The sequence below is a fragment of the Anastrepha ludens genome, chromosome 4 (genome assembly GCF_028408465.1).
Source record: "Anastrepha ludens isolate Willacy chromosome 4, idAnaLude1.1, whole genome shotgun sequence".
NCBI classification, from domain to species: domain Eukaryota; kingdom Metazoa; phylum Arthropoda; class Insecta; order Diptera; family Tephritidae; genus Anastrepha; species Anastrepha ludens.
The window spans coordinates 94,730,984-94,746,190 of NC_071500.1; the positions used below are offsets into that span (position 1 = coordinate 94,730,984).

At 36.2% G+C, this 15,207-nt stretch overlaps 1 protein-coding gene across 1 annotated transcript in view; it reads left to right on the forward strand.

Annotated features, from left to right (window-relative positions):
* The first annotated feature begins 12,050 nt into the window (after positions 1 to 12,050).
* LOC128860244 (echinoderm microtubule-associated protein-like CG42247) overlaps positions 12,051 to 15,207 on the forward strand; it is a 49,601-nt gene continuing 46,444 nt past the window's right edge. The window contains exon 1 of the mRNA XM_054097634.1: positions 12,051 to 12,305. Within this exon, the coding sequence (XP_053953609.1) occupies positions 12,243 to 12,305 (63 nt within the window). The 5' untranslated portion in view covers positions 12,051 to 12,242. The remainder of the gene's footprint in view (positions 12,306 to 15,207) is intronic.

The window sequence follows — 15,207 nt, forward strand, 5'->3', positions numbered from 1 at the left end:
CTTAAAAATAAGTGATTGGCCAAAGCAAAAGCAGGTGACTTTGGTTTGTAAAACTAACGACTTCACAATTTTTATATATATTTATACAGAGGGTTACCCGAAAAATGGAGGTATTCAGGAAGAACATTTGACAGCCATTCGCCATAATTTCTCGAGGAAATTGCTTTCTTCAGTTGACTTCGGTTCACATGTTCTATCAGATGGTGATGCCATTGAGGAATTGTTAAAGATTAAAAACTCTGCTCATTCGAATGTAAACGGGCTTTCTGTAACTTTGTTTAAAAATTTAAAGATAAAAATTGTCGCTCTTTGGTGCAACCTCTTAAACCAACTTTTAACAAATCCTGGGCTGAAGAAATATTTATCGTTGATTGGAGGCTGACTTCAGTCACTCCTATTTTCAAAAGCGGTAGAAAAAGCGATAGTGCAAATTACAGGCTAATATCCAAATTATCTGCTGTATCTAAACCTTTTGAATGTGTTGTCAAAGACAAGTTGTATTTTAGCGTTAAACGTCTAATTAGTCCTAGACAGCATGGATTTGTACTTGCAAGATCTACGTTATCTAACTTTTCCGTTTTTTCTGTAGATTGCCACGCAGGCTTCCAGAATGGTTTCCAAACTAACGCGATATATGGTACACGGATTTTTCTAAAGCGTTTGATAAAATCACCCATACGATTTTAGTAACTAAATTGGCATGTCTCGGTTTTCATTCAACTTTCCTTGATTGGATTCATTCCTATTTAATAACGAGATGCAGTACTGTAGTTATCGATGGAGTTTCTTTGAAATAGCTCATCGCCACCTCTGTTGTACCTCAGGGTAGTGTTTTAGGACCTTCGTTAATTGTTTTGTTTATTAATGATATTTGTGCGTTTTTTCCTTCGCTACTTTTCTTCTCTATGCTGATGGTCTAAAAGTGTATGCTGAAATAAGAAATTCTAGTAATTCAGCCGTTCTACAGTATGAGTTGAATAATTTCTTTTCCTGGTGCCTTATAAAACGTCTATTTCCTAATAAGCTTCAAACCCCCCTTAATATCCCTTCTCCCCCGTAAAACCGCTTCGTCCGATGTAATAAAAGATTTTTGTTACAAATCTCATTTTTATTACGCCGTTTCCAATTCACCTCCTATGCTCGCTTTTGTTAGACGTCACTCTTCCCCGACCCATCTACTCTTAAGATATTATACTCTGTGTTTGTTCGGTCCATATTAGATTATGCTGCTTGATTTGGAGACCTTATCATGCAGTCCATATAAATCGAGTGAAGAGGGTTCAAAAAATTTTTATGCGTTTCGCACTACATTCACTCAATTTCTCAGACCCGAAACCATCATACGAATCCCGCTGGCGTTTCATTAGTCTCTTTCCATTAAGTGACAGGTAGTATCATTTATCTTTGATCTCATTAATGGCAAAATAGACTTCCCGGTCCTTGTAAAGGGTGGTTAAATTTCAAGGGCCGATGTTGAATGACCACCCCTAAACGTCAACGACACCGTTGTACTTCTTGCTTTGGAGTTATTTGAAAGAAAAGATGTACGTTTATAAGCCGGCAACAATTCAAAAGCTAAAGGGTGAGATAATTGGGCACATTAACGGCATAGAACTTATGTCTCAGCGTAATCGAAAATTTGGACCATCGGATGGAGGTGTGCGGCGGTCATTTGGCCAATATTTTGTTCCATACGTAATTTAGCTATACTAGTATTATAATAATAAAGAGAAATTACAACAATTTCTTAAAAAAATTACATTTTATTTAAAATCAACACCGGCCCTTGAAACTTAACCACCCTTTAGAAAGAATACTGTTTAATGGTCCTTGCAGAAATTTTCTCCGTTGCAAGATTTTTCGCGTAGGCTTTAGTAGAGCATTTATAGTGCCAATGCGCCACTCGTTAGAATTTCAAATGCAATTAAAAAATTACTGTCTACGTAAGAAATCCAAATAATATCTTGTATATTGGGTTGGGGAAAAAGTAATATCGTATTTTGTCAATTGTGCGCGACATTTAAACATATCTTGCGTTGTACTTATTGCATCGAGTCACACTAAGCGGCGATTTGAAGACGACAATATGTACTACAAGTGTCTCTTTGACAGTGTTTCGATCGTATGTTTCAGTCTTATAGTTATAGCGCGTCAAAGATTTAGTCCACCAAGCAAGAAATTCGTCATATTTTACGTTTTTACTACCTTAGAGGTAAAAACGCAACGAAGGCGGCGGCAAAAATTTGTGAAGTTTATGGGCCTGATACTGTAACGATTCGCACAGCACAGCGTTGGTTCGAGTAGTAGCACCCCGTACTCGAAGATACACCCCGTAGTGGTAGGCCAATCGTCGTAGAGACTGATAAAATCGTTGAAATTATCCCAAGAGACCGGCATGTGAGCATTCGCTCGATTAGTCAGGAACTAGGTGTAGACCAAAAACCCGTTTGGAACCATTTGCAGAAGATTGGATTCCAAAAAACAAAGCTCGATATTTGGGTGCTACACGTGTTGACGCAAAAAAATCTCTTGGACCGAATCAACGCTTGCGATTCTCTGCTAAAACGTAACGAACTTCATTCATTTTTGAAGCGGATGGTGACTGGCGAAAAAGATCGTGGTCCATCGCCAAGCCCGGATTGACCGCCAGGCAGGTTTTGCTGTGTGTTTGGAGGGATTGGAAGAGAATTATCCACTATGAGCTGCTCAACTATGGCCAGACCCTTAATTCGGTTCTCTACTGTGAGCAACTTGACCGTTTAAAGCAGGCGATTGACCAGAAGCAGCCGGAATTGGTCAATAGGAATGGTGTTGGGTTCCACCAGGACAACGCTCGTCCTCACACATCTTTGATGACCCGCCAGAAGCTACGGGAGCTCGGATGGGATATCCTATCGCACCCACCTAATAGTCCGGAATTGGCACCAAGTGACTATCATCTCTTCCGGTCCATGCAAAACGCCCTTGGTGATACCAAGTTGGCCTCAAAAGAGGCTTGCGAAAACTGGTTGTCTGAGTTTTTTGCAAATAAGAAAGGGGGGTTTATAAAGGGGGGATAATGAAGTTGCCTTCTAAATGGCAACAAGTGTGCGAACAAAACGGGGCATATTTGACTTGAATCGGATAATTCTAAGTACGTTAAATAAAGCGTCAAATTTCGATCACAAATACGACATTTCTTTTTCCCCAACCCAATATATTTGGCGGCCGCCGTAGCCGAATGGGTTGGGGGGTGATTACCATTCGGAACTCATAGAGAGATCGTTGGTTCGAATCTCGGTGAAACCCCAAAATTAAGAAAAATATTTTTCTAATAGCGGTCGCCTCTCGGCAGGCAATGGTAAACCTCCAAGTGTATTTCTGCCATGAAAAAGCTCCTCATAAAAACATCTGCCGTTCGGAGTCGGCTTGAAACTGTAGGTCCCTCCATTTGTGGAACAACATCAAGACGCTCACCACAAATAGGAGGAGGAGCGCGGCCAAACACCTAACAGAAGTGTAGATTTGCTTGGGTTAGATTAGGTTGAAGCGGTTGTCCACTATGGGGCTCACTCAGGCTCATAGCCCATTGTGATGCCGCGTGGGGAACTTCTTCTTAGCTCCCCTAAAACAAGTGTGTATTTTTCAGTACATAGGCCTACCAATTCTTTAAAAAATTGTTTCTATAAAATAGTGAATCTAGATACATCTGGGTAGAGTAGGACAATGGCACAGGAGGTGAGAGATCCTATCTTCCTCTTCCTAATCTGTAAGTCATGTTTTCGCACTCCCATCCTATGCGTCCTCGTGTCTGTCTATTAGGCAGTGTCCCGTTATAACGGAAATCAGCGTGCTAATATTATACTTATTTTGGCCTAGCAGAGATTCTGTGCGTTTAGCACTGAAAGTCGGCCACAATTGTCAGGCGATACTGTAAGTGATTTCTTTACACCATCTTTCATTCGCTGCTCTTACAATTTCGTTCAAAATAAGTAGCTTACAAGTCCGTAAAGGTATGCCTATGTTGTTGTCTGTATACTCATGAGAGTCAACTTGATGCCGAGTCTCGCTAGTTCATCGGCCCTAAAGTTACCCTCAATGTTGCAATGACCAGAAGCCCATGTTACCTTTAGACGAAATGTTTCAGCAATCTCATTAAGAGGTGTGCGGCATTTCATGGCTACCTTGGAGGTTGTCGACTGCTCTGAGAGGGATTTTATCGCCGTCTGGCTATTAGTGGAAGTGTACATATCATTTCCAGGTGTCACGGCTCCTATTATTATTGCCATCAGTTCAGTCTGAAAGACACTGCAGCAGTCGAGAAGCCATAAATTAAAGGCAATTTTTATAAACTTAAGGAAGTTATTATTTAGATCATTTCTGACGAATTTTGGTAAATGATGTGATGTTCAAAATGTACCGTTTTCAAGATATTCAATTTAAAGGAATTAAAGAAAAACACACAAATTTTTCTCTTTGTACGTCCACTTTTTTTAAACGTTAGTTCAAGGGTCAGATTTTTTCTGTTTTTAGTTATAGGAATCTATATAATTTGAACCAAGCTCTGACAGGCAAATGTGGCTATCTTGTATAGTTTTGAGTTTATGATAACCTAATAATAAGTACAATATTTATTCTTGGAGATGGTCATATGGGCCGTTTAGAAAATATAGAAGATGAAAATTTATCATGTGTAGGTCCCTTAATACTACAGGTGATACTTGACTCCAAACTCCATTGGAAGCTACACATTGGAAATCGGGTAACGAAGGCCAGTGTAGCCTTGCCAGAACCCGGCAAATCTATGTTCGGTAAAAAATGGAGGCTCAAGCCTCAAGTCGTGCTGCGGATATGCAACGTAATGGTTTTGTCAATTTTAACGTATGGATGCCTTGGTTTGGTGGGAAGCTCTTCATAAGGGCTATAATGTCACTAAACAGGGCAGAGTGCAAAAAACTGCATGTATTGGCATCACCGCAGCACGCAAAACGTGCAGTCCTTTGCACTGCAGCAGAGTCCGATGCCATAAACAATCAATCTTTGTGGATGTAATTCCTGCTTGGTCGAATGCTTGTGGATGGAAATTGTAATAAAATTGTTTAAATATTTTCCCCTATAGGTGAAATAATGCACCTTGACACGGAAATCTTTACTGATTAGTTTGCCAGTTGGACATCATTGGTATACTTCTTGACAGCTACTGAAACCTACCAATTTTTTTTTTTTTTGGCGGTGAGGTTGGGTTAAAAATGCCATCGTACCATATACTAGTAACCGACACTAGTACGTGAGTGGGGATTCCACTATATCCCCCCTCTTCTTTTGGACTTTTCCCTCCACCGCGGGATTGCTTGCGCATTGCTTCCAGGTAGAGGTCCAAGACGGCGTCCAAAGCAGGACACTTACTTACTCACCCTGCGCCCAGGGTCGCGTGTTTTGAGAATCCTGTGCTCAATGCTCTTCAGCATAACTTTCCATTTCACGCTCCTTTTTTCAGATTATATCCTCCCCGAAATTTGTGATGGCTTTCCATTATTCTTTGTCTATCATTTTCACAATAATTTCTTCAGGTGTGAGTACACCAATAACTCGTTGCAAAGCTGTTTTCTCTATGTTCTACCTCTCGCATTTAAAGAAGGTGTGCTCCGCATCATCATACTCAGTATCTCCATGTATGCAGTTTGGTAGGCTCACTTTTCCCATTCGTCACAAATACTTGCGAAAAGACCCATGTTCCATAACAATTGGAAACACTAATATTGCTATCTAGTCACCCTTTACAAGTCTTTTTTCTTTTGTTATCTTAGAAATTTCACTACTCGTCCGAAACAATTTACAATAATTCCTGCAGTAATTGGTGATTTTTTTTTATTTAACTTTCTTTAAATTTGATTCCACTTCGAATGAAGGCGCTGATATATCGAGCGGCAATAGTGGAATCATCAGAATTATTTACTTACTCCGATCAAATACATTTACTTCTTATACTGACTTACTATCTTACTTCTATACCTACATATCTACTTAAAATATATCGATGCATATACGAGTATCTATGACTGACGCGCCTCTTTCTAAGTGTTACCAATAAGCGTTACGTGAGTCAAGATGTGGTACGCTTAAACGGTTAGCGAAAACTATACACATGCATATGCAGACATAAGTATTCGTATGCATGTGAGCACATACATTCACACACTCCTACACCCATTTATTCGATACTGTCGTGAAGGGGTTGGTATTTGCAAAAAGAACGAAGTAACACACAAAAGCTAAAGAACGGCGGGCAAAGACTGTGCAGAAAGCCCACCGAAAGTCGTGCCTTCGTTTGGCTGCTTATTCGCGCCGCAAACACAAACGAAGGCAAGTCAATGAAAGTGAAATCAAAAGCAGCGCGAAAGTAAGGTAATAGTGTGTTGAAGATAGCAAAACAACAATAATCACTACAGAAACAACCATTTGAGCCATACGATATCAAAACATAACTATGTACAAATGTTTCGAGTCAAATAAGAACAAAAACAACATACGTTTTTGTGTGAAAATGCATCATTTCGAGCTGCCCACAACAAAATACTTTGTTGAATGACTGAAGGAAGCGGCAAGCACGTAGCCACTATACTCACAACAAATAAACAGGCAATAATAATATAATAAAGGAACGACAACAACAAAATCGCACGCGTGGCAATAAATACAAGTTACAGTACGTAATATTACCATATTTTCATGTCGAATGCCAATTTGCACGGACATCGTCATTGGCGCGACCAAAAAGTTGTATAGGCGCGAAAGTACGCGGTAGGAGTTGGGGTTTTTGGTGTGCACATCAAGTGTGCCGCTACACATTGGAGTTACTGTATGAGTGTGCAGCAATCAGTTTTGCAGAGCAGCAGCATACGCTTACATGATAAATCGTTTGTATGAGGCACTTTTGGCTGCTTGCCTAGCCGTTGACTAGGCACATACACTTGCACATCTGCAGAGCGGCAGTGGTAGAGGTACCATGTATGCGCACTCATAAATGAGTGGTTGTGTGTTTCGTTTACTGTGTAATGTTTTCTGCCCGGCTGCTTGCTTCGTTGCCAACTACTTGCGAGCCCATCAAAGAGTCTACGTATGTAAGTCTACAAAGTGTTAGCTGCTCACCCTATTGGACTGGCGACATGACCAACAACTCGGCATTCAATCAACAACCAATTCGCCTACTTGCCATTCCACTTTATTCTGAAAAATTCTGCTCTCTCTCCCTTATTCCTCTTACTTTCTTAACGCTTTGGTAGCTTAGCAGGCTTAAGAATACATTAAATCGCCATTGTTGCGGCAGTCATCACGCGGCAGCCCAAGCGTAACGCCGCGCCATATTTGTTTGTACGCAGTGATGGAAGTTATTTTATAATAATTGAAAGCCAAAAAAAAAAAAACGACAAAAACCAAAAAACATTTTAACTGGCATATTTCGAAAATTTTTGTATGTGTTTGTGAATTTAAAAAAAGTAAAAATTTTTCGTATGTTGTTTAAGTTAAAAACAAAGTCTGACTTACTGAAAAAAAACTTATAATTATATTAAAGCCAACTCAAAAATTGTTTTTTTTTTTTGTAAAAAAAACTTAAAATTTCTTTGTGCGTTTCATCATAGCGGCTATACGGAAATATTGCATACAATTTTGTTGCATACTTTTGGGCGTACATTGGTTTACATTCGCCTATGTGCAGCAGCATCTACTCGTACTAATTTCCCATGCAGCTCAGCGCCACGTGTGCGGGTTTTTGTAGGCACAAACACAACTCAGTTTATTTGCTGGCGCTCGTTTATTTACTTGCCAGTCAACGGTCACTCATACGCTCCGTTGGCCGTTTGCACTACCCGGTGCGGTCAGTAGTTCACCGCAGGCGCGTGCTTTTTTTTTTTTTGTTTTTTATTATATTACTACGGATGTTGTTGTGTTACAGTGCAGTTTTTTTGTTGTTCTGTTTTTTGTATTTTTTGTTTTTGTTTTGTGCGCACAAAGTGAAATTAACTCATTTAAAGTGCAATTAAATTAAAATGCTTTCAATTAACTCACTTTAAATGAGCGGCAGGCAAGCAGAACACACTTTTCCAGTTCAGAGTTTAACCAGGGTTTTCGGTTGTTTTTTTTTTTTTGTTGTTTTCAAGTTACTTTAATGCTCTGGGATGTGATTGAATGTTGAATTGAAATTCTGCGTAATTTTTATTTTATTCGTTTTAATTATCTTTTTTAGCTGAACCAGTTTAGTTTTTCAAATTTAAGTTATTCGAAAAATTTTAATTACAATATTTGTTTTTTTACAAGTTTTTTGGTTTTGCTTACAAGTAACTAAGTGCGTAAATATGTTTGCGTGAAAACATGAAATTTAAATTTTTTTTTGTTTTGTTTTTTTTAATTTTTTTTATAATTTTTTTTTTATTCCTTGATAAACTATACATTTAGATGGTTTTTTTAAGTCCACATATTTGTATGCTTCTAGAAGTTAATTTAAAATTATGTCGATCTCGAAATTATTTCAGGTTTTAAAAATTGCCAAACTGCATCTGCGAGTTATATTTTTACTTTTTTAATGCTCAAGAGGCGTTTAGAAATACTTTTAGTCGATTTTTCAAGAGTCCAAGCCTAGCGTACGTATATTTAAGGTCTAAGAGAAGTAAAGAGAAGAGATTGCTTAACTCAGTTACTGTTTTTTAGTAGAATTTGGAAAAAATGTCTACTGCTTAAAATGCAAAGAACTCGTTGAGTACAGCATAACAACTCCTAGTGTTTTACCCAACTTATAGATAAGATTTTAAACCTTTAATAAATCTCAACTATGACTAACCACCGACTCTAGTCTAGTAGATTTTTTGTTGCTATAGCAGCATAAAACATACTCCATAAATCATTGAAGAGAGCTGTTGAAGGGGAAGCCCTTGGCTGGGTATGAGTCCGCATATAAATATGGATGGACATGAATTTGGCTGCATATAAATCTGGTTGGATATAAATCTGTACATATTACGATGGCATAGAGCCGACCACCTTCGCTTCATTATCCATTACAATAACTTTTCTGCTACGGCGAACTTCTTTTAGTGAAGAACTTGAAAAAAGGCTGGCATATGCTAACTTTTCTAGGTATTTCTATTTTGTATCTGTAAACAAAACTACAGCGTAGATTTTTCTACAAGAGAATTTTAAGTCCAAGTTCTACGGTCCATGGAATCACTACTGCGTAGAAGTACTGCGTACGACATTGTTGAACTTGGGCAAATGAAAGTTTTAGTTATAATAAAACGCCCAAGCGAAATTGTTTGTATCAATTTCATTTTCCTAGGGGATGATAAATGCCGCCATTCCATTGATTGCTGCTTCCATTCTGGTGTAACGTAGGCTACCCATGTTTCATCGCCTGTAACAATACGGCTTAGAAAATCATCCTTCACGTTACTGTATCGTTCGAGAAAACTCAATGCACTGCCAAATCCTTTGGTTTTGTGCTCATCAGTCAACTTTTTTGGCACCCTGCGTGAACACAATTTCCAATAATTTAAACGTTCGGACACAATTTCGTAAAGAACACTTGTTAAGAAAGCAGGAAACATTTCAGCTAAGGACGAAATCGTGAATCGTCTATTCTCTTTCACTTTACAGTCCACTTTTTGAATCAGTTCATCGGTGATGACTGAAGGTATCCCACTTCGTTCCCCATCATGAATGTTTGTGCGGTCATCTTTAAAGGCCCTAACCCATTTCCGCACCATTCCATCATTCATAAAGTTTTCACCACTTCGCACTTCACTCATTTGGTGATGAATGTCAACTGATTTGAAGCCTTGATCACAGAGAAACCGTATTAGAGGTTGCACTTTACAGTCGGTGGGATTCTCAATAAGTGGAGGCATTTTAAAATAACGCCAATAGATGAAGACTTCATCGGATGCTTCCGTAATGGCGTCTGTGGCTTCCCAACTGATGTAGCTACACGACGCGCATGCGCTAAACGGCGACCGCAGCGCTGTGGCGGTGTAATTTAAAAACGGTACTTACTGTAAAAACACGCGTCGTATATTTAATTGGCGCTTGCACACTTTATTCAGTTCCTGGTTCAATTTGCGATGTAATTTTTCATGTTGTTTTACAAACAATTTACAGTATTTGTGCCGCCTCCGAACTCCAAATAGTTTTTTATGAGGAACATTTTTTAAGGCAAGAATCCACTCAGAGGTCTTCCATTGCCTGTCGAGTGGTGGCCGTTATTAGAAAAACCTTTTCCAATCATTTGCAATATTTTAAAATATTTCATTTTTCAAATTTCTAATTTCGCCTTTGAGCAGTGGCCTGAGTTGTGTCCACTTTAAGGGCATCAGTCGATCACAACTTATTTTCTCTAAACTGGGTTGAGAGCGCCTATAAGAAGAAAAGTCCAGCAGCGTCAAGTCACATGATATTGGTAGCTCATTCAAGCTACCAGTGTAAGACTTAACCATACCCTCAAATCGTGCATGATAAAATTTTATGATTTTCAGCTATTTTTATAAGCCGTGCCCCCTGTACTCTATGCGATAAATTGCCATGCCGATTTAGCATCAGTGATTGAATAATAAAAACAGAGTTGACAGACACTGATAAATTAATATGGCCGCCATAACCTATCAATATCCATTAATACCTCTTAGAAACTCCTATACAGGGGCTTCTATTTATAATATTTTTGACCTAAAAAGAAGTAAACAGTTCCATTATTTTTCTCATTGTTCTCCATTCTAGTCTTGTCGCACCACGTCGAAAATTGTGAGAAATAATCGCTTAATTCCCATTCTATTTTTTCCCCCCTTTCAATTTTTAAAATCACTCTAATCAACACTAATATGGCTCACACATCAGAACGTTCTGAGTGTTCGTATAAGTTACTGCGTTACTGCATTTTCTCTTTCCTAAAGTTAAATCCACCCTTTACTTTCATTACTTCCTGGCTTGCTTGGCTTAAGATCATTAAATCTGAAGGTTGTAAAAAGTACATCAGAGAAACGCGCCAATACAAACTTGCCCAAAACGGAGAAGGCTAGAAGGCAACTTAATTCAATATGCAATTTTCAGTTTTGAAGTAAATAATTGGTTTAGAGTAATTAAGAATATTTGAGGCTTAAAAGGTTTTGTGAAGTTTTATGGTGCGTGTACGGCACCCTTTTCCTGTTGGTCTGGAGGAAATTGGAGGAAATATTTTTATGGCAGCATTCAGCCTTTGGCAGACAATGGCAAACCTACCTCCGAATGAATATCTGAAATGAAAAGGTTTCTCATAAAAACCAACTGGCATTTGGAAGTGGCATAAGACTCTGAGACTCTAAGTAGGCAGGCAATGGCAAACTTCCAAATGAATATCCGAAATGAAAAGTTTTTTCATAAAAGCCCACTGGCATTTGGAAGTGGCATAAAACTCTAAGACTCTAAGTAGGCATAGGCCGCTTGTGTTTACAATCATGCCGAGTCTATTTGAATTTCTGAAAGCTATGAAGAAGGGTCTGTTTCCTACATAACCAAGCATTTTCAAAAAAAATCCCAAAGAAAAACTTTACTTCTCTAAAACATTACAGAGTTGGAGAGCGAGGAGGAGGTACTTGTGTGCCAGCAACTAACTAAGTACCTTCATCTCAACTAGAGATGTTGAATCACTATTCATTAAAAGTCCAATCAGCTCAGATGTACTATCTGATACAGTATTTTTCACTTTTCCTCTACTATTTCCTTTACCCAGAACTGTATTTTGCTCACAACTGTACTCAACGTTGGATGAGTCGAACAAGTAGCAGGGATATTAAAAGCTTTTCTAACTTTTTTTAGCAAAATGAGGTTAATCCCCGGTTTATCTTATTGAAATTAAAACATTTAATTGGATTTAGACAATTTCCAATTAGCAATCAATATTTTTTTCTATTATTTGTCATCAACATTTTTTCCTGTTTTAAATCGTTTTTGTTCTCCAGATAACTTAAATTCAATTAATTTTTTTTTTTTAATTTTATTTAACTTTAATTGTTTCATTTTCCCTTTGTGTGGCGCAGAGCTCGACAGCGAACTAAATGTGCAACCAAAGCACGGGCATATAAAAAAAATTAAAAAAAAAAAAATTGAACTGAAAATGAATGGAACAGAATACATTTGCACATAGAGACTTAATTTCAAGAATTATAAATAAACAAAAATAAAATATAAACCGACACGCACACAAATCGGGGTTAAATAGTTAAAAAAAACGCGCAGCTTAAATGTACGAGGACAGCGACGAAAGTTCGCCGTTTGTGATGCTCTCATCGCCCACCAAATCTTGGGTTAGTAAGGTGATTGTGTGGCATACATACATTGACATACATTGATACATATATATGTACATAAGTGTATGTGCGTGCAGATTACACGTTCTCATATGCGAGTCAGTAGGCAAATGTGAAATTCATTGATGTAAGCTACCTTTGAGTGGCTACCATACAAGAGCCATTTTAAAATTTTAATTACATAGATTTGTATGCGGTCATGTATATGTGCATACGCGTGTGCACACATGTCATACATATATGAAAAATACCTATTTTAAAAAATTATTTGTATTTCCAAGAAAAATGAGTATACTTTTGATGTGAAAATGTTGGAGTTTACGTCATAGAGTTAGGAGTAGTCAGAGGCCCGAAAACTTGATGATTTTTAATATTTTTTTTTTTGCTAGTTAATTGCATTATTTTACAAAAATAAAAACATAGCATTAATACATCATATTTCCACTTTAGCAAAATTTCAACAAAACAAATCAATAATTGTAAAAGTCATCGCTGTTTTTGTGGAGCCCGTTTCCCCAGAAGTCCCTTGCGGTGATCATAACAAGTTCTTGGAAATTCATCAATCAAATCAATCGGACAAGAGAAATTTGTTTCATTACTAGAAAATCTTGTGCCCGATCGAAGCTTTTTTTCAAAATTAACAATAACCTCAGGAAATATTTTTCAGATTTTCGATTAAACAACCTACAATTAATTGTTTAAAAAAAATCGAAATTTAAAAAAAAAAAATTCTTCCAGCAGACACGAGTTTTTTATGTTTTTCAAAAGCAGTATAAATTTTAGTGAAATCTACCAAGCGGTTTTTAAGTTGAAGTGATCACCAGTTGAAAAAATATAGTTGCGGGAAAAAACGCATTCAAAGTTTTGCTATCTGCTGTGGAGCGCCCGAGCACCCTTTGTCAATTGTTGAATAACTCAAAAATATTTGTCAGAATCGCTTCAAATTTTTACGCAATATTTTTAAGATAATGTACTTTGAGAAAATGCAAAAAAAATCAATTTTCTGAAAATTCTGTCTACCCCTAACTCCTTATTAAAAACTGAACGCAATACTTCCTCAAACTCTTTTTGCAGGCAGACTATTGTTGCTATTGTTAGTTTTTTTTTCATTTAATTGGTTTTACCGCGAAATATCGACTGATGACGCTTTTTTTAATTTTCTTTAGCTTTTTCTACTACTATTTTTCTACTACTATTTCTGCTACCTAATTTTACTTCTGATTTTGTGTCATCTTTTTTTAACTGAAATATCCACTCATTTTGCCACTATGTTACTACTACTTTTAACTATTTCAACTTTAATTGTTTAACTTATCTTTTACCATTTCAAGTACTTTACTCCTCATTTCATGCTCTTTTCACCGTTTTATACTTTAACATGTTTTAACTAATTTATATGCAATTTTAGGTTTATGATAATTTCATTTTGTATAGTTTTTTCTACTACTAATTTTTACTACTATTTTTAATACTAATTTTTTACTACTGTTTTTTTCTAATTAATTATCCTTCTGCTTTTATGCAACTGCCTTTCAACTGTAATTTGCGCTCATTTCCCAATTAATTTTTTACTATTGTACTTTTTAACTATCTCGTTTGCTTAGCTTAACATTTAGGTACCTTTTCAATTTCTCTACTACTCATTTTTTAACTTTTTAATTTTTTTAACTTTTTAAGCTTCAGCTGGTTTTAAATATCAAATTTAATGATTTGTACTCCTTTTATTTTGTATCATTCTTTTTACGACTATTTCTTAGTACTATTTTTCTACTACCTTATTACATGTCTCACTGCTTTTCATTTAACTGCTCGTTTCCCCACCACTTCTTTACTATTTTTTAACTCTACTCATTTAATACTTTTTATTTTACTACTCTTTACATGTCTCAACTTTAAATTGTTTAGCTTTTCATTAACTGCAGAGAGTAAACTGCACTACATTTAAAAATTTTTAATTTTTTCAACTTATTAAACTTTAACTTATTTTAATTATCATATTAAACTATTTTTAATTCATTTATTCTGTACCATTATTTCTGCTACTAATTGTTTAGTACTATGTGTATACTAATTTTTGTACTACTATTATTTTCTTACTACTATTTTTATACTTCGGTTTATACCACTGCTTCTTAATTCTAATATTTCCCGATTTCTTCCTGCTACTTTTTATGTTTTTACTTTAAACTTTCTACTACTTTTTTTAAATTCAGCTTGTTTCACATATAATTCTTACCTCATTTCATACTTTTTCATTTTTTTATCTTTTAAAACTTTAATTTGTTTTAATTTCATATTCAACTATTATTTTGCGCCATTCTTTCTACTGCTAATTGCTTAGTAAAATTTTTCTACTACTTTTTTCATTCTCCTACTTTTCACCACACAATTATACATTTAAAATATTTGCCCATCTCCTCCTGCTGCTTTTTAACTTTTTTACTATAAACTTTCTATTACTTTCAATTATCACATTCAAATATTTTATTCCTTTTATTTTGTATAATTTTTTCTACTACTTATTTTTCTACTACCATTTTTCTGCTACTTATTTTTTACTACCATTTTTCTAATACATAGTTAGTCTTTTGCTTTAGTGCCACTCATTTTAAACTCAAATTATTCCGCAGTACTCCTCTTATATTTCAAATTAGTCATCTGCTACTTTTCCCCTCTTTCAACATTTTAAACTTCTGCTTGTTTTGCTCAGAAATTGCTACTAGTTTTACTACTTCTATTTTACAAAATTTAATTACTACTAATTTGCTACTATTATTTCTTACTACTTTTTTTGTCATATGCTTGTTTCCGCTGCTTTTGAACTAAAAATTTGGTATTAGCACTTCTCTCATATTCCCTACTCCTTCTTAATTTTTTGAAATTCAGCTTATTTTGCTTA